This window comes from Mauremys mutica, chromosome 5 (assembly GCF_020497125.1).
Source record: "Mauremys mutica isolate MM-2020 ecotype Southern chromosome 5, ASM2049712v1, whole genome shotgun sequence".
Taxonomy (NCBI): domain Eukaryota; kingdom Metazoa; phylum Chordata; order Testudines; family Geoemydidae; genus Mauremys; species Mauremys mutica.
Window position 1 is genome coordinate 59,132,218 of NC_059076.1, and position 20,003 is coordinate 59,152,220.

The 20,003-nt window shown below is 41.9% G+C and overlaps 1 protein-coding gene across 2 annotated transcripts; it reads left to right on the forward strand.

Annotated features, from left to right (window-relative positions):
* The first annotated feature begins 725 nt into the window (after positions 1 to 725).
* Positions 726 to 15,768, forward strand: LSM6 (LSM6 homolog, U6 small nuclear RNA and mRNA degradation associated). 2 transcript variants are annotated; one of them, XM_045019905.1, is made up of 4 exons: positions 726 to 874; positions 7,207 to 7,318; positions 12,975 to 13,088; positions 15,369 to 15,749. In XM_045019905.1, exons 2-4 carry the CDS (start codon positions 7,225 to 7,227, stop codon positions 15,401 to 15,403), a joined length of 243 nt encoding a protein of 80 aa, XP_044875840.1. In that variant the 5' UTR covers positions 726 to 874; positions 7,207 to 7,224; the 3' UTR covers positions 15,404 to 15,749. The 2 variants fall into 2 exon arrangements, with proteins under 2 accessions (XP_044875840.1, XP_044875841.1); XM_045019906.1 differs by having other exon boundaries at positions 747 to 861; positions 15,369 to 15,768.
* The last annotated feature ends 4,235 nt before the right edge of the window (positions 15,769 to 20,003 follow it).

Sequence of the window (20,003 nt, forward strand, 5' to 3'; positions counted from 1 at the left end):
GCTCCCCCCACATAGGAGTCAGACCTGCTGGTGGCTTCCAGGGCGAGGGACTAACCTGCCTTAGTGCCGCAGCACTGCCAATTGGACTTTTAACAGCCCAGTCGGTGGTGCTGACTGGAGCCACCAGGGCCCCTTTTCGACTGGATCAAAAACCAGACACTTGGTCACCCAAGCTGAGCCCTTCTAGGGGGCACCCAGAGCAGGGACCAGAGATGGCACAGGGAAGCCGTCTGAGTCCCGTCTCTTCCTCGCTCGCAGCCGCAGTTTCCTGCTTGGTAGTAGGTGTCCGGGGCCTGCTCTGGCCCACACCACGCCCACAGAGGGGAGGCGATGGGAGAAGTCAGAGGGGAAGGAGCTGTGAGCAGAGTGGGGGCAAGGTGGTGTGGCTTGGAGCAGGTGTGGGAGGCGCAGGGGGAGTAGGAAAGAAGGGGCCAGAAATGACACGTGGGGTGGTCACATGCCCCCCTCCTACAAGCATGTCATAGAGTCTAGACACTAACTAGGCTCTTACAAGACTCAACCTAGTTTGAGCAGATCTGACCTGCAGCGGACCTGCTCTGGTCTCCAGCTAGGACAGGCCCGTACTTAGCTAGCCCGAGGCTGGCAGTGGCAGCAGGGCAGCTGCAGGGACGGATAACTGCCGCAGGGACTGGACAGTGGCGGCTAAAGGGTAGAGCACCCTTCAAACCCGAGCACTGGCGAGCAAACGCGCGCTCAGTCTCTTGGGTGTTTTGGCTCAGCCGCCTGACCGTAGCGGAGCCGGAAGTACGGGAGGGGGCGTTGATTGGTTGCGAGCGCTGCCCGTCCCTCGCTTCGCTTGGGAACTGGCCGACTGAGTGGCCGCCAGCGGACGGGGCGCGGGTGAGCGAGTGAGGTGGGTGCGCGAGAACTCGGGGCAGCAGGGGCGGCCGCCGCGCGCCCGGGGCGCTCTGTCCGCACGGGCTCCACGTGGTCAGGGCCGCCGCGCGCAGCTGGGGCGCGGCTCCTCTGCGCGTCTCTCCCTGCGTGTGCCGGGGCCCCCGCGCGGCCCGGGGGGAGGGAGGCGCCCGCTGCCTGTCGCAGTGAAAGGCGTGTGCGGCTCCACGCCGGGCCCTGCCCAAAGGCGGCCCGAGCAGCCGCTGGGGCTCGGAGAAAAATCCCAGCTTGGGGAGCGCGGCGGCTGCGAGCCCCTGGGTCTAAATAGGAACCCGGAGCTGCCCCGGGAGCGGAGTGGCGCTGATTGGGCAGCGGTTCCACAGCTGAATTCAACGCCCCGGGCCTGCTACCGCCGCTTGCAGCCCTGTGGGGTTCAAGGGAGCTGCCCCGAGCGAGGGGTGTAGGGTCAGGCTGGGCGCAGTAGCAGCGAGAGGAGCCCCACTAACTTACAGCGAGGGTCGGACGCTCGCTGCATCCCATCACAGCGTTTGGCTATGCACAGGCCCTTTGCTTCCCTTCAGGGTGAAGTACAGAAAGGATCTAGCTCAGTGCTTTGAGCATTGGCCTGCTAAACTCAGGGTTGTGAGTTCAGTCCTTGAGGGGGCCATTTAAGGATGTGGGATTGATCCTGCTCTGGGCAGGGGGTTGGACTAGATGATCGCCTGTGGTCCCGTCTAACATATTGTATGAATGTGACAATCTAAGTGAGGTGGAGCAGCCCACAAAGCAGGCTGGATAGTAGAGCCTGCACAAGTCCCGCATCAGAGGCTGTTCTTCTCACTTGGGATTCTATCATCCATTTCTGAGCTGCTGCAATGTCAGCCTTGGGCTGGTATTTTTACACACAGTTACTGTTTTTCATAGGTTGTTCTAGTTGCTGTGGGTTTTCTATGTGCCCACCTGTTACTAGATGAGTGACAATGTGTAAAGTCCCATTAAAATCTGCAGTACCATTTCTGATCTGGAGGATCCTAAATGAGAGATGAAAAAGTAACCCAATACATATGCTCATTCATGTAATGCAAAATTGTTGCCTAGGCACTAGTCTCAAGAACTTTTTAAATCTCTTAATCAGTGGGGTCTCTACTGTTTCCCTTGGGATGCTTTTATGCAGTCTTATAAAGTAAGGAAGCTTTGTTTGATTTTTATCTTATTCTTATTTACTTGTATATCACAGAGCGTGCTTGATGCTCACCAATATACACATTTAAAGATTGTCCCTGAGCCACACAGAACTGAGTGATGTAGTTTTAAGGCAACCTAACTTTCAAGTGCAGACCAGCCTTAGGGTATGTCTACACTACGGGATTATTCTGATTTTACATAAACCGGTTTAGTAAAACAGATTGTATAAAATCGAGTGCACACGGCCACACTAAGCACATTAATTCGGTGGTGTGAGTCCACGGTCCGAGGCTAGCATCGATTTCTGGAGCGTTGCACTGTGGGTAGCTATTCTGTAGCTATCCCATAGTTCCTGCAGTTTCCCCCGCCCCTTGGAATTCTGGGTTGAGATCCCAGTGCCTGATGGGGCAAAAATCATTGTCGCGGGTGGTTCTGGGTAAATGTCATCAGTCACTCCTTCCTCTGGGAAAGCAATGGCAGACAATCATTTCGTGCCCTTTTTCCCTGGATTGCCCTGGCAGACGCCATTAGCATGGCAACCACGGAGCCTGTTTTGCCTTTTGTACTAGATGCCGCTGACAGAGGCGATACAGCAGCATTCATTTGCTTTTGCATGATAGCAGAGATGGTTATCAGCCGTTCTGTACCATCTACCATGCCATTGTAAATTGGTAATGAGATGACGGTTACCAGTCCTTCTGTGCTGTACCATCTGCTGCTGTCATAGGTGCCCCTGGCTGAGATCGGCCGGGGGCGCAAAAGACAAAAATGGGAATGACTCCCTGAGTCAATCCCTCCTTTATGGTACCTAAAAATAGAATCAGTCCTGCCTAGAATATGGGGCAAGTGTACTAGAGAACCAGTGTATCAGAGAACCAGAGAGCACAGCCGCTCCGTGTCAGATCCCGCAGAAATGATGAGCTGCATGCCATTCACAGGGGGTGCCCCTGCAACAACCCCACCTGTTGATTCCCTCCTCCCCCAGCCTTCCTGGGCTACTGTTGCAGTGTCCCCCCATTTGTGTGATGAAGTAATAAAGAATGCAGGAATAAGAAACAGTGACTTGTTACTGAGATAAAATGAGGGGAAGGCAGCCTCCAGCTGCTATGATAGTCCAGACAGGACATTAAGCAGTGTGGAGGAGAGGAGCCCAGCATCCCGCTGCTATGATAGTCCAGGCAGTACAGAGTCTTTTCTTTACACATGAAGGGCGGGGGCTGATGGAGCTCAGCCCCCTGTTGCTATGATGAAGATGGTTACCAGCCGTTCTGTACCATCTACTGGGAATGATCAGGAGTTTTTTACCCAGGCGCCCCCGGCCGACCTCACTGGAGGCCAGCCAGGAGCACTCACAGGCTGATGATGAGAACGGATACCAGTCCTACTACACTGCATCATCTACCACAAGGCTGATGATGACGATGGATATCAACCATATTGTACCATCAGCCACCAAGGAGGGGGGCGAGGATGCTGCAGTTGATTGCTGTAGCATCACGTCTATCAGCAGCATTCAGTAAACATAGGGTGACATTTAAAAGAGTCGAGAGAGGATTTTTTTCCCTTTTACTCCTGGGGGTGGGGGTGGGGGGTAAATTGACGAGCTATGCCCTGAACCACCCCGGACAATGTGTTTGACCCTACAGGCATTGGGAGCTCAGCCAAGAATGCAAATGCTTTTCGGAGACTGCAGGAACTGTGGGATAGCTTGAGTCCTCAGTCCCCCCTCCCTCCCTCCATGAGCGTCCATTTGATTCTTTGGCTTTCCGTTATGTTTGTCACGCAGCAGTGTGCTGAGTCCCTGCCGTGGCCTCTGTCTGGAGATTTTTTAAAAATGCTTTGGAATTTCGTCTTCTGTAACGGAGCTCTGATAGAACAGATTTGCCTGCCCATACAGCGATCACATCCGTATGGTCCATGCTGGAGCTCTTTTTGGATTTTGATTTCGGACTGCATCGCCACCCGTGCTGATCGGAGCTCCACGCTGGGCAAACAGGAAATGATATTCAAAAGTTCGCGGGGCTTTTCCTGTCTACCTGGCCACTGCATCCGAGTTCTGATTGCTGTCCAGAGCGGTCAGTGGTGCACTGTGGGATACCGCCCGGAGGCCAATACCGTCGATTTGCGGCCACACTAACCCTAATCCGATATGGTAATACCGATATTAGCGCTAGTCCTCTCGTTGGGGAGGAGTACAGAAACCGGTTTAAAGAGCCGGTTTATATCGATATAAAGGGCCTCTTAGTGTGAACGGGTGTGGCGTTAAATCGGTTTAACGCTCCTAAAACCAGTGTAAACGCATAGTGTAGACCAGGCCTTAGACAGTTAAAATACACTGAATACACTCTTAATATTTTTCTCTGTATCTTTTGCTATAGCTGACACACTGATGGTGTGTAATCACAACAGAAAGGGAAGTGGTTCATGAAACACTATGCAGTCCACACTATACAAAAATTTGACACCCCCCACCCCCAATATAATACATAAGTGTTATCTTAAAGACCTAGGAATTAAAATTAAGGTGTTCAGCCTTCATCTTTGATCAATAAAGTCATTTTACACCATTGGCTCCAGTCAAGGTTCTGAAGTTTACTAGTCCTACCCTTCTGCCCTGGAAGCTGAGAAGCAGTTTTACAGAGTTGCTAGTCTTGTCTCATTTAGAATTTAGAAGGTGAGGAGTAGAAAAGGGATGTTAGAATTCACAGATACAAAAACCTAGCACAGATATAAGAATAGACTGGATAATATGTATTCTGACTACTGAAGAAGCATAATGACCCAGAACAATTCATATTTTTAATTGACTGCTGTGTTTAAAACGTGAAAGTGGTAAAAGTTTTTCTGAGTAAGGCTCTCCAATGGTTGATGTGGGTCATTGAAAATAGCATAGCAAGATGTTGTTACATTGTGATAGGAGGACCTGTAAGCTACATTTAGAAATCATGCTGAACCAGAATGAACAGCTGTCTTTTCTGATTACTTCTCTAAAAGTGATCAGATTGCTTATGGTGTTTATACAAGACAGCCAATTTGTATTTTTAGATTGTACGTTTTCGGGGACTTTCTCTTGCAGTGTAGTTTGTACAGTGCATAGCATAATGGGGCCCCAAATTCAGTTGGGATCTCTAGATGCTAGTATAATACAAATAATAACAACAGTAATGTGGGAGTGTTTCTGAGTAGAATTTCCAGTGTAAACTTATGTAATATTTTTAATGAGTTCTAAAACTTGTTGAAGTCACATCAGACTGAAAATTAGCAGTAAACTTAATGTCAGCAGGTAAAATAACATGCTGATAGACCTAAAATTGTGGCCGTTCCTCTAATAAAAGATATATACATACATTTGCAGACATACCATCCTGATTTTACTATTGTGCCCACTGCAGTAACCTTAAATCCATTAAGAAAAGCTTCTGTGCATCCAGGACTCTGACATACTAACTTTTACATTCCCTCTTCCTTCTTGCTCCCCAGTCTATGGAAGTCTTTATATTGGAAAAACTAGTACACTAAACCTGAGCCTTTTTGGAGGGAGCTAGGTGGTTCATGTAAGCTGTGTGTGATGCTAGACAGTTTTAGAAACTACTTTTGCTTATTTATTTATTTATTTAAGTAAAAGTTAGTAAAGAGTATAGTTATGTTCAGATACTTCTTTGGTCTTTTGTATTAAAACGTTTTAAAAATGTTTCTTCTGGTTTTAGTTTTGTTAAAATATGTTTAGTAGTTTTATTTGCTGCAGTTAGCTTTGTTTCTAAAAGTGAAACTTTGTAGATGATGAGTTGATAATACAGATCAGTTCTTAGTACCCTATATACTCAATCATAAGCCGGTTCATTTAGAAGCCGACCCCCTCCCGCCCCGAAGATGGATAAGTAAAAATGGAAATTTATGACCCATTCAGACGCTGACCCTATAATTCAGGGGTCGGCAAACTTTGTCTCTCGGGCCATCAGGATAAGCCTCTGGCGGGCCAAGATGGTTTGTTTACCTCAAGTGTCCGCAGGCACGGAGGTAAACAAGTAAACAAAGTGTCCCGGCAGGCCTGACGGCCGGGAGAGCAACTGGTGGGGAAATCCTTGGGGGGTGGGGGAGTAGGAAGAGAAGCTGGGGATTAGGGGAGTAACCTCTGTGACCACCCCCCCACATGACCCCACCCCTAGCCTGGGAACCCCACACTCTCCCCATCCCATCCCTTCCCACCTTAGCTGGGGTGGGCCAGGTGAGGATGTCTCTGGCCTGGCTGGAGCAGCTCCCGCAGGCTGGGTGGCGCAGACACAGCCTGCCAGCCCTGGAGCTGCAGCTGCTTTGGAGGCTGGGGGGAGAGCAGCCTGGCCAGAAGGAGAGACTCTGGCCCCGCCTCTTCCCTTCTGGCTCTGCTGGCTGTGCTGCCTCTCCTTGCTCCCTCTGTTGGGGGGAGGGGCTGTGTCCCACCTCTCCCTCTCTATACCCGTTCATAAGCCAACCCCCTTCTCTGATGCTTCCCTTTTTTACTAAAAAAAAATTTGGCTTACGAACGAGTATATACGGTATGTTTTTAGCTGAATCTAAAGCATGCACAGTACATGCTCATGTACTGATTATTTCCATATATTGTGTGCATGATGTAACTTCATTGAGTTTGAGAGAGTGACTTCAACCAAATTATTTTTTATTTTCATGAGCGTAACTAAGATCAGAATCATTCCCAGAATTTTACTTTTAACACAATCTCCTTGCTCTTTCCATTTTAACATAGCAGTCTGCATATAACTGTATTTCTGTATTTTTTTTAGATATGAAACACATTAACTATTCTTGATTCCATAATTCGAGTAAAGCTGCTTTAACAAAAGGTGTTATGGAAAATAAAAGCCTTTGCTGGCTACATTGGAAGTTTGCAAGAAGCACAGCATGGTGAACAGATGTTTAACAGAAAAACATATGAAGATTCCTATTAAGAATTTCAGAAACTGCAAAAAAGTTAAATAGAATGTTTCATGCTATGGCTATGGAACTGCAGTTTTAAGTCTGTCCTCTTTTTCTACAGATATCACTTTTATCCACTTTGATATTTTTTCCCTACTGAACACTTTGAGAGCCACAAGACTGCCTGTCTTAGTGAATATATGTTTTAAGATCAGTATTTGAGTTATTTATCTAAAACATTTTTTTCCCTCCCAGACCACCAGGACCATCACAATGAGTCTACGGAAGCAAACCCCTAGTGACTTCTTAAAACAAATTATAGGAAGGCCTGTTGTTGTAAAGTTAAATTCTGGAGTTGATTATCGAGGTAAGTTCTCTCCACTCTCTCCCAGAATGAATAATGTCTACATTCTCACTGTTTGGGGGAGGAAGGGACAAATACAATGCTTAACTTTAAAACAATGACTGTCCCATAAATAATAAAAGCAAGAGAACTTTGCAGGAATGTTAATTTCGTGGTACTTGTATTTTCTTTCTGTGGCTGTGTTAGTATGGCGGCTTGCATATATCAGGATTATTGCTATAGTAATAGTAGCTTGAGTTAGATTCTCAAGTTCGTGTTGTGACTGGTGCAACTCCTGTATCCTGTGGGCCCAGAGTGACATATTTATTTTAGTGATTTCATAAGCTCCAGAGAGAATTTTGTTTGGGAATCTTGAACTGGGGATCCCAGTTAGTAGTGCAGTGATCTGAAGTGTTAGAATAGCCAATTTTAGATTTGGGAAAGGGTGACATAATGTTAAATAAAAATAAATAATTCTGGAGAAATTGCTGATGGGGAAAAAAACACTTGTTTTTTTGATTAAAACAATTTGTCTAGGTCAGTAGTCTTGAAAGAAGCAGCGTAGGCTCCGAGCGTAGGAATTTCGAATCCTCTAGAGTTACGCATATGTTTAACTGTTGGATTGGGGCCTTAAAATGGGATTTTTTAAAAGAACTGTAATGTAGGAGCAAAAGTTCCAATGGCTCTAAATGGGATTCTTGCTCTAACATCACTTAAATGCTTTTGAAAATCCAAGTTAGTCATGGGCCTATCCTCTCATAGGATTATCAAGGAGAAGCTTCTCTTACAGGTCTAGTGACCCAGCATGACTTCTATCAGAATAGGTCTGTTGGCGCTGTGTTCTTTTTTGTTTTAGCAGTGTCATCAGAGGTTTATACCTCACTGCTTGCTTTCAGTGAGGAAGAGGAGACTGGCTGGGACGTAGAAAACACTCTAACATGAAACTATACATTTCAATTTCCCCCGCCCCCCCAAAAAAAAGTATTTTACTGAGTGCTTCAAATATATAAATGTTATAGGCCCGATACTGATCACACCAGTTTTTACACGGGTATAGCTCAGCTGACTTCACTTTATGCTGTTTGAGAGAATAGCGCATGTGTTATGGTGAGGAAAATTTACTTGAGGATTTATTATAGTACATGAAACTATAATGTAAGCTGCATTTGTGAAATTCCTTAAAACATTTAAAAAAACTTTTTGTTCAAAAAGGATTCCAGACTCTCATTACAAATTTGTCAACAAATGTATCTATTTCTGTTTCTAGGCCATGTTGCTAATTGTACTTTTTTGACAAATATCACCTAATGCAGGTATGACTGTATAATTGCAAAATGTCTCAATTCTGTGCCAAGTGAATGCCACATTTAAGGGAAGAGGCCATGAAAAAGCACAAACCATATTTGGTAAATTACTGTGTGTGACTTGCTTGCCTGTGTGTGTATATACACATTTAAAATGTAAATAGGAGGTTGGGTAACAATAACATTTTATGCCAGGCCTGTTAGTAGAGTGGAAAAATACAAGGAGGAAGAAAAGAATGAAATAAACATGAACCCACACTGGGAACAAAAAAGGCTGTGAAAACACTGCCATTTAAGGCATACGAATGATATTTTTAAAAGGTATGTAGTCAACTTTAGACTCACTTGTCTGAAATTATTTTTTACCTACTATTGTTAAAAGTAATTCCCGAGATTACTATAACAGAGATCAGAGCGGGGGTGGGGGGGGGGAATCTTTCATTTTGTTTATTTCGTGCAATTAACAGCACTTTGCCTGTAGTTAGTCAGTTTCTCCTATTTGTGTGGAAAGAGAAGAAAGAAAAACACTTGTAGGAAAATGTGATCCTAAGACCATAAAAGTTGGCAAGAGAGTTCAAATTCCTAGTTATTTAATGGAAGATCTTACAGTAACACTGCTGAGATGTGAGGATGTGTGCTAGACAAGAGTCCAACTGGATTGTTTTTTCCACATTGCTGTTCTTTAATCCAGACAGTTATACAGTTAAATTATACAGTTAATTATTTAGAACCCAAAAAGTACCAGACGTTTTCCGATCCCAGAGGAAAGCGTAGTCCCAACCCTAAAGAATAGAGTCTAAGATGACAAAAATGATGAGTAGTAGGGGAAGGGATACAGCATATAAAAAGACCAGTGTGACAGGGCACACATCTTACTAGTTGCAAGTTTAGTGTGTTTAACAAAAAAAAAAAAATAGTTCTTCAAGCTATCCCCAAGCTTCAGTTCTAGTGTCCCTAGCACCTGTTCCTCCCAACATTAAACCCCTTCCCTCTACATAAATGAACAATTTGTTCATTAAGTAAACAGAATAAGTAAGTAGATGGCTAAAATCCTAATCCTGCCTTGAGTTCCATGCTGGTGGAGCTCTTTTGAAGAAACAGGGATTCATGGGTGTCACAAAAGAAGCAGGTCTTGAGGAGGGATTTAAGGGACTTACTGGACCAGCTCAGGAAGTGAATTCTGTATATAGAGTGCAGTGCAGAAGAAGACTAAGAGAAAAATGGGAAAAGAAAAGATACATATTTTTAAAAGCAACATTGCTTCTGTATTCATTTGTTTAAAGTCAAGAAAATAAAATACTAAAGGGCAGGGAATTTTTCTTTGTGATCAGTAACTAAACTGTATAACTATCTTGGAAAATTGATGCCTGTGGCATGTTTAAAAATGTGTTCATTTTAAAATGTTGCAAGCTTAGTTATAATGAAATAAAAATTTATAGTATTTTTTTTAAAAGTAAATGTCAGTTACTACAATTTTAGCTGAGTTGTGTTCAAGAAAAATGTTGAAGTTTATTGAAATGTGTAACTTATAGGATGAAGATAACAGCTGCCAGTCAAAGAAATTTTTTCTTTAAAGATATTGTAGATCAAAATTGTTGTAAAATGTGGCATATTATGGGGCACTATGCTATCCTATATTAAGGTGATCACTTCATGGATATTGAAGTTATTTAGAACTATTTAAACTAAAGGATTAAGAGAGCTGTCTGAAGTGATCTCTGGACCGTTAATTTTGATTTTCAATAAGACTTGGATCACTGGGGAAGTTCCAGGAGACTGGAAGAAAGCTAATGTTTCGCCATTTTTAAAAAGGTAATTGGGATGACCCGGTTAATTATAGGCCTGTCAGCCTGACATCAGTCTCAGCCAAGATAATGAGTGGCTGATACAGGGCTCGATTAATAAAAATAAATAAATAATTAAATAACCGAAAGAGTGTAATTAATGCAAATTAACATGGGTTTATGGAAAATTGATCCCATCAAACTAAGTTATTTTTTTGACGAGATTACAAGTTTGGTTGATAAAGGTAATAGTGTTGACATATATACTTAGACTTCTGTTAGGCATCAGAGTTGGTACCACGTGACATTTTGTTTTAAAAAAACTAGAATGATATAAAATTAACGTGGCACACATTAAATGGATTAAAAACTAGCTCAATGATAGGTCTCAGAATGCAACTGTAGATGAGGTATCATCATGTGGGTGTTTTTTCAGTTGGATCCTGCAGGGATCAGTTCTTGGCCCTATGCTATTTACCATCTTGATCAGTGACTTGGAAGGAAACATAAAATTATCACTGATAAAATTGCAGATGACACAAGAATTGGGGGGAACAGTAAATCATGAAGAGGACAGGTTACTGAGTTAGAGCGATCTAGATCACTTGGTAAACTATACACAAGCAGACAGTGTGTTTTAATACAGATAAATATAAATGGATACATCTGGTAACAAAGAATGTAGGCCATACTTACAGATGGAGGACTCAGTCATATGAAGCATTGACTCTGAAAAAGATTTGGGGGTTCTAGTGGATAATCAGCTGAACATGAATTCCCACTGTGGACAGAAGAGCTAGTGTGATCCTGGGACACGTAAGCATGGGAATCTTGAGTAAGATAGGAGATTATTTTATATCTGTATTTAGCACTGGGGTGTAGTTCTGATGCCCACAATTCAAGAAGGATGGTGATAAATGGGAGGGGACAAAGAGCCAGGAGAATTATTAAAGGATTAGAAAACATGCCTTATAATGATAAACTCAAAGAGCTCAATCTATTTATCATGGCAAAGAGAAGGGTTAAGGGATGACTTGATTACAGTCTATAAGAACCTGCATGGGGAGCAAATGATGGGCTTTTCAATCTAGCAGAGAAAGGTATAACATGATCCAATGGCTAGAAGTTGAAATTGGACAAATTCAGACTGGAAATAAGGTGTAAATTTTCAATGGGGAGAGCAATTAACCTTTGGAACAATTTACTAAGGGTCATGGTGGAGTCTCCGTCACTGACAGTTTTTAAATGAAGATTGGATGTTCTAAAAGATCTGCTCCAGGAATTATTTTGGGAAAGTTCTATGGCCTGTGCTATACAAGAGGTCAGACTAGATGGTCACAAATGGACCCTTCTGGCCTTAGAATCTGTGAATGTTGGCACAAGAACAAATGGCTATAAACTGACTGTGAACAAATACAGGCTGGAAATTAGAAGAAGGTTTGTAGCTACCACAGGAGTGAGGTTCTGGATCAATCTCCCATATGAGTTGTGGGGACAAATGACTTAATGAGTTTTAAGAAAGAGCTGGACAAATTTATGAGTGTGATCGTATGACGGGGTTGCTTGTGATGGTTGGGGGTAGGACCAAAGAGCCCTGAGCTCATTTCCAGTTTGTTTTATGTTCCTAAAAGCTCATGCTTCAGGATTTCAGCCAGCCACCTGCAGGAGTCAGGAAGGGATTCATACCCCCACAAACCCCGTATCTTGTTTGTTTTTGTTTTTCAATCTCCTTTCTCTGAAGCATTAGAGATGGGCACGGCTGGAAATGGGACATTGGACGAGGGGGACCAGGGCTCTGAGATGGCACCGAGCATGCTCGCTCTCTGGTCCTTGGCTGGGTGGTTTTTGCTTACCTGCTCAGAGTCTAACTGATCAGTATTTGAGGGGTCGTGAAAGGCTCTGGTGCACCTCAGTCCCTTCTGTTCTTTGCCTGTGGCATGTAATAGTCTAGTCTCCTGTGGTATATAATACTTTCATCTAATTTCAGTTTAGTGCCAGTGCTGGGAAACGTTGGTGGCCCGTGATATACAGGAGGTCAGACTAGATGATCTGGTCATTCCTTCTGGCCTTAAACACCATGACTCTATGGTGTCCCTGACATTTCATTTAGATAAAAAACTCAACCTCTTTTATATAGACTTTCCATTCATTTTTCTAGCTAAATTCAGTGTGCCCAGTTCCTTTCTAATACATGAGGCTCTTCTGTAGAATATTAAGGGCCACCTATCTCTTGCTAATACATAAACGAATTGCACCATTTTCAACTTTCCAAGCCGAAGCCATTGATCTTGTGACAAAGTTATGTTTTATCACAAGTAGTTTTTTTCATTTACAGAGCGATTGATGAAGATTTAATCACTACCTGATGGATGATGAGGATATGGTGACAATTTTTCATTGTACCATTGTTGACCTGCTTTCTAATTGGCTTAGAGTAGACTGTATGCTTCAGTTAATCAGAGCAGTTTATCTAGAAAGAGAGGTTTGAGTTGTAGTCGAAGAATAAAAGACTGTCAAATTTATGTTTACCCTGATTTTTGAAATCTAATCTGTTTTGTTTTAAATTTTTTAAAACTTGTTAAATGTCTTCAGGTGTCCTGGCTTGCCTGGATGGGTATATGAACATAGCTCTGGAGCAGACAGAAGAATATGTAAATGGTCAATTAAAGAACAAATATGGGGATGCATTTATCCGAGGAAATAATGGTAACTCTCCCTCCTTGCAATACTCTTGATTAGGAGATTGGTTTTGGCATGGAATTTTGAATTTGAAGCATGTATGAAAACAAAATCAGGTGACTGCCTATCTCCAGCCACATCTATTTCAAACTTTTTACTCTTGCTAGAGGCCTTACTTAATCTTTCTTTTACCTACCATCTGTGTTCTCATTTCCTCCTGCTGCGCTATTCTGGTCCTATGCTCTTCCTTATTGATCCCTGTGACTCCTTCCCCTCTCCCTGTCTTTTACCAAGTACCCTCTCTTTTCTATCCCTCCTTCTAACCCACCCATCACAGGACACTTTCTTTTCTTAGTCAGCCAACCAATAACATTCACCAGAACTGTCTTGTCTATCTAGCTGTCCCTTGCTTCACAGAGCTTATCCCATCTTGCTTTGTAAAGCAGTGTGTACATTTATAGGGTTCTGTGGATATTGATAGCACTGTAATATACACTCACAGTTTGATTGTCCAAAACTGAATGTTGACTAACTTAACTGTCCAGTGCAGTTTATTAATATTTAAGACTGTGCTTACAGGTGAAGACTTTACTCTCATTAAAGAAGATTGCCATAATTAACACTTACCCATGACACGTTATAATGAGACTTTCCAAGGCTCAGCTACCATGGAAATAGGCAGAGTATAAGCAACTAGACCAGAGGTAGGCAACCTATGGCACACGTGCCAAAGGCAGCATGCAAGCTGATTTTCAGTGGCACTCACACTGCCCAGGTCCTGGCCACCAGTCTGGGGCGACTCTACATTTTAATTTAATTTTAAATGAAGCTTCTTAAACATTTTAAAAACTTTATTTACTTTAGATACAACAATAGTTTAGTTCTATATTATAGACTTATAGAAAGAGACCTTCTAAAAACATTAAAATGTATTACTGGCACACGAAACCTTAAATTAGAGTGAATAAATGAAGACTCGGCACACCGCTTCTGAAAGGTTGCCGTCCCCGAACTAGACAGATAAGTTTTAGTGTGGTTCAAAGACAGTTAAGGTCCTATCCCCAGTATAAAATGGCCTATCTTTAACTGTACTGAGGGATAATGGTAGTGTAACCCAACCCCTTGAGATGGAGGTATTTGTAATATAGGCATACCTTTCACCCTGGTAGCAGGAAATGCCAGGAAGAGAGGTTGGGAGGTGGCTGTGGGCAAAGATTCAAGAATGAACAGAGGGGCAGAGGTCACACGTGCAGAGGAATCAGTGTAGAGAAGAGAAGTGAAGGCACAGGAATAGATGAAGTCACCCAGGAGCAAAATGTAAAGAGGAAAAAAGGAGAGGGCCAGGAGCTGAACTCTGGACATCCACAGGCAAGGACAGAAAGAGAAAAACAAGAGGAGCACAGAGCCCATACGAAAGAGAGAAATTATACAATCTTTGTCTCAATGGGAGGATGAGAATAGAGAAGTCACCTTTAGGGTTGGCCAGGCATCTCTTACAGAATTTTGGATAGGTGAGATTGAAGTTAGGGAAGCAAATATGGTCAAGGGGTTTTTGCCCCATCTCACCTTCCCCCTACCCCCTTTTTTAAAGACTTAGAAATAAGAGCATGTTTTAAAGGCTGAGGGAAGAAGCTGGATGATGGCAAGGTAGCCCACTTCTCATTATGGGGTGGGCTGTAATAGATTCTAGAAAACAGGTTGAGCTGAGAAGTGACACCCCTCAGTTTGAGAGCATAGTTAATTCTGAAATATTTCACACTCTGGGCACCCAAGATGCAAGTATCATGGCTTCCTCCTCCTTTCCCTCTGCCCCAAAGGAGACCCTTTCCTAAACATTTAAAGGGTTTCCTGCATCAGAAGACACCGTGGTACTGGCCCAATAAGTGAAATGTACAGACTCTTTCATAGGTTACCATGACCTTTGCCATAAGTGAGGATCTTGAACCTTTTGTTGTCAGATCAAGACTGTTATTTCTAACACCCTTAATCTACGCATCCTGTTGGACTCTCCTCGGCATCACAGAAGGCAGTTCCAGTGAAATTGGTTTTAGGAACAGACACACTATAGAATCCATCTGTACGTCCTCTATCTGTTATGGTGCACAATTTGATGAAGTAATATATTAAACTAAGTGTTCTACAAGGAAAACTGGAATAGAAACTACATATATGTAGTTTGACTCAGTTAATATTGCTTTTGGAACTTCAACTTTTACATTTTCTGATATCTTGATTTAATTGATAGGGTAAACATGGCACCTTATGTACTGGAATTCTTTAACATGTTTCACTTTTTCCTTTTCACAGTTCTGTATATAAGCACACAGAAGAGGAGGATGTGAAGATGCCTAAAGAGAGAGGTTTTGTACGGCTGCATTTTTTCCTAAATGATGAGAACTGTTTGATTTGTAGTTAGTAATTCTTGGTTGAACAATACAGCTGTTTAAATATTTGTTATTTGCTGTAAAGCTGGTGTTATTGTAGTGACTATGGAGAGAAGAGTTTTTTTAATTCCAAACTACCAGAACACAATTGTAAACTTTTCTGAAAACGTCAGTTGTGAAATGTGCTTTGTTACACTGTGCAGAATTAAATAAAAAATGGAAAAGTATGTGATGTATGTATTGCTACAAGATAAATTTGAAGCAATATTTGGTTTGGTTACTTCTGGTACTTCCAGGAATGCAGAGTGGAAAACAGTGTTGGCCAGGTGATAATTGTCACTCCTATACAAATGCTTTGTTGAAAATTATGTGGCCCACTTTGGGGAAAAAAATAGGCCCAAGTTTAAATACTGGACTATACTAAGAGTCAACAGGGTAAAAAGTTCAGCTGCTGACTGGCAAAATTGGCCAAAACCCCTTGAATTATCAATTTGAATAGGGGATGTAACAGCGATACTTCAACAATGGGGGCAGGGAAAGAATTGAATCAAATAGAAGAAAAGCCCAAGGGATTAACACTGTGGCAGCTATAGAAGTCAGTCACACAAGTGAACAGCTCTTTAGTTGGTATGCCAACAGAGCCAGTAGGTCACTTCAAATCCTAGCAACTTTCTTTCCTCCAGATTGCAGTTACTTTGTTTTCTTTCCTTCTTTCTCTTCTCCCCACCAACACAATATGAAGTTTTAAAAAAGTTAAAATTGCTTTTATTTTAAAATACATCTAAAGCTTTTTTCAAACTGCTCATCAGGTGAGGTTGTTAGTCTCAGTGGTGTGTATTTACATAAACACATTGTGTGTCCTGTTCATACTTTTTCATTATTCCCACCACCTTCTTATACACTCCCTTCCATTCTTCAACTAGCTAGCAATGTGAACAAATAGATATCAAGCTCTCAGCATGTAGCATGTCAGCAGGATGGGGAGAGAGAGAGAGGGGGGGGAATTGCTACACAAGCAGTGAAGTAAAAAACTGTGCATGTATCCCACAGCAGCTTTAAGAGATTAAGTCAAAGCTCAGTGAGTAAACTCAGCTAGGTTCTGGATGGCTACTTACTAGCTTATAAAATACTTTTACCTCTCTAATTTCTGCTTGATTGCAATAAAAAATAGCTTTAGGGTACCTATGAAGCTAAATCAGAGTGGAAAACTGCACTAATACCCAGTACTTTATGCTTTCCTGTTGCTCAGTGCAAGGTTACAGCTTTGGGTAATGTACCTCATGCTGAGGTTGTTTAACCAATTTGTTAATGAGTTTTCTGAAACCTTGTTTTATTCTCTGAGCAGTTTATGCTGTCTTCAGGAAAAACAAATACTTCTGAGTTGTGGATGAATGAGCACCAAACAATTGTGTGAATATTACATTGGCCCATTCTCCCCAAATACCAACAGGTTCTCAATGTCAGTAGGCAATGGTAACATTTCAGTAATCCAGGGGAGGAAAATGCATAGTGGGTTTGTTTGTTTTTTAAAGATGAGGGAATAATTCCAAACAATTATTTTGCAATTAATAGTTAACCTTTCTACATTAAACATTGTGAAGGACTCCTCAGAACATACAGAGATACTGCATTATAATATGCTTCAGTAATTTATAATTTCTTGACAAGGGCTTGACAAGGATCCAGCATGTAAAAAGAGATCACCAATGTACTCTTCTATAAATTACTTCTTTTAAGAAGAAAATGGATGTGCCTCCAAGTGGAGCATGTAGTTTCTCATTAGTTTTGTAGTATGTGTGTGGTTGGCAGGTTACTGTGTCCTGCATTCCCTGAAATTGTTTTAGAAGTAACTACTTTTATTTGTTTTTCCAAAATCTAGAACAACTTATTTTGTGAAGCTTTTATTTTATTACAAAAATCTATGCATCTCCAACTTCATAAGTGAAGTTTTTCTATTTCTATAGGTTTAGTCATGGAACAACTTTGTAATCATGACAGCTATATAAGATGCTACTTCTGAAATGTCACCAGAACACATGATTTGTAATCATGCAAGTTGTTTTAACATTGAGAACTAGAACTTGCAGAGTTTCTGCCAAGTGCTAAGATTTTTTTATTTACTTTAAGAATAAAAATGAATAAAACACTTAAAATTACCTTCAGAGTCCTGGAAAAAATATTGGTTAATCCCCTTGTGACATAGATAAGCATTTCCATGTTACTGATGTAAAGTTGTGATTTTGATTTTTTTTTTTAAATTAAGTGTTCTTTCGGGGCGAGATTCCCAAAAGTGACTAAAGATGTGTGACTTTCAAAGGGAGTTAGGTGCCTAGATCCTTTAGCCACTTTTGGGAAATGTCACCCGTAAGTCCCAAAAAGATATTAATGAACATCACTCTGGTCTTTGTCCAAGAATTCCTGCATTTAGATGTAGCTCACTTTGGGTGTCTGATGTCTTCCACCTTGGATTTAGTTCAAGAGATAAATGAAGGGCTATTACTTCACCATTGTTTGTATCACAATAAACTAACTGCAAATGCATCAGGCAGGGATGCTTCCCTGTTATCCAAACATATGTTTAGAAGATTTTCATGTAAAATCCATCAGCATGTAAAAGCAAAATAGCATGCCATTCAAGTGTACAGACATAAGATACCACAATGGGCCATTTCAGTATATAGTTACTGTGGAGAATGTAGGACATGCCTATTTTGATGCAACGTTTGTGACTTGGCTTCTCTATTCACTTTTGTATTGCTACCCACTGGGTGTGAAGAGGTTAATTTCTTCTCAGGCACAGTGTATAAACAGGGAAGTGACTGGCCATGAGTCAGTAGGCATGTTAGGGTCCATATGAGTAGTCTATCAAGAACTGTCAGTATATGAATGGAGACTAATGATTGGACCATTGACTTTTAACTGCTGGCCAAGGGGCATGATTGGTACTAGAGACAAAGAACGGAAGTCTGAGCAGACTACAGTAAGATTTCTGACTCAGTGCAGAGATTCAACCCAGGGAGGTTGATAAAGTAAAGCCTAAATGCACACATTCTAATCTAATGTTCCTAAACACTGTGTTCCAGCTGACTAATCAATCATGTCTTGTTTTAAAGAGACTGTTCTGTGTCGCTGTAAAGAGCTGTTGGTTCTAGAGCTCCCAAGAGGGTGCCACTTGACTGAAGCATTGTATTTGATGGGTGGGGAGACTATCTCCTCCTATTAAGAAATCAGCCCCGGTGGTTCTGAAGCCCAAGGTCCTAGCTGAGGAAGGAGAGAATATGACACTTCATCTTCCATCCACATGTATGTCTAAAAATAGACTCAAGAAAGAGTAGTGACCTGGGATATGCTTGATTCCTAAATCTGGCCATAAACACTATTTCCCACAAGCATGTGAAATTTGGGAAAACCAAATTGTTAGCTATAGCTTCTCAACTAATAGCCTGGTTAGGGTGAGTACACAATCAGATTTGCTGCACCATCAAGAATGAGAAAAGAAAGAAAAAAAAATCTTAAAGGGAACTAAATACTTATTAGCTGGAAGAGATGGAGTTGCAGCCTATAGTAGTCAAAAGCAAAGTGATCTTCCTGGGCCTGCAGCTGGTTGTATCCCCCAGATATAAAGGGCTAATTACTACAAGAGCATGCTGGGATCCCTTTAAAGAATCCCTTTAAAAAGGTAAACCCAAATCAATGGCCATGCAGTCAGTTCTTATGAAAAGGGCAAGGAACAGACATCCCATTTCTGAGGGACTCATGAAAACCAGCATAGGATTTCAAAGGCCTATTATGTTTTATATTTGGGTTAGTTCTGTCCATCTTTCCTGTGCTATGATATTACATTGACAAACAAATGTCTAGATCCCTTTTTAGTTGCTCACTTCACTTGAGATTTGTCATCATGCTACAGCCCAAGTTTGCAAATAAACCCACTTTATTGCCATGACTCATTGACTTCAATGGGATTAAAATTAAGGTGTCAATCGCAGTTAACTCACACAATTAACCCAGATAAATTAATTGCGATTAACAGGGATTAAAAATGCAATTAAACAATAGAATACCAAATGAAATGTATTAAATATTTTTGGATGTTTTTCTACATTTTCAACTATACAGGGGGGAGTCAGACGTATGACACAAGTTGTTCCTCAGAATTGCATTGTAAGTCAAAACATAAGTCAAAGCCGCTTTTCCCATAGGAATCAGTGGTATTAAGGGGTGATTGATTCCTCAACCAAGGCTTGATACACTGATTTCACCACAATAAACCAGATTTTTGTACTAAATGAATTATATATGACTAATGGTGCAATATCAATGTATTTACTGTACACTGTATTTTGTAAACAGCATTCAAATGATTGGGGCGGCAGCTTATATGAGCTCGAGGTGCTTAAGCACCAGGAATATTCAAGGCTGAGGGCTGTGCTCCACCAATATTTGGAGCTGGGTTTCTCCCCTGCCCCCACCTCGGAGCTTCCCTGCCTGAAAGAAAACAGCCAGTGCCTCTCTCCCTTGTTTGTGCTGCTTTTGCCTAAGGCTATAGAGATCAGCG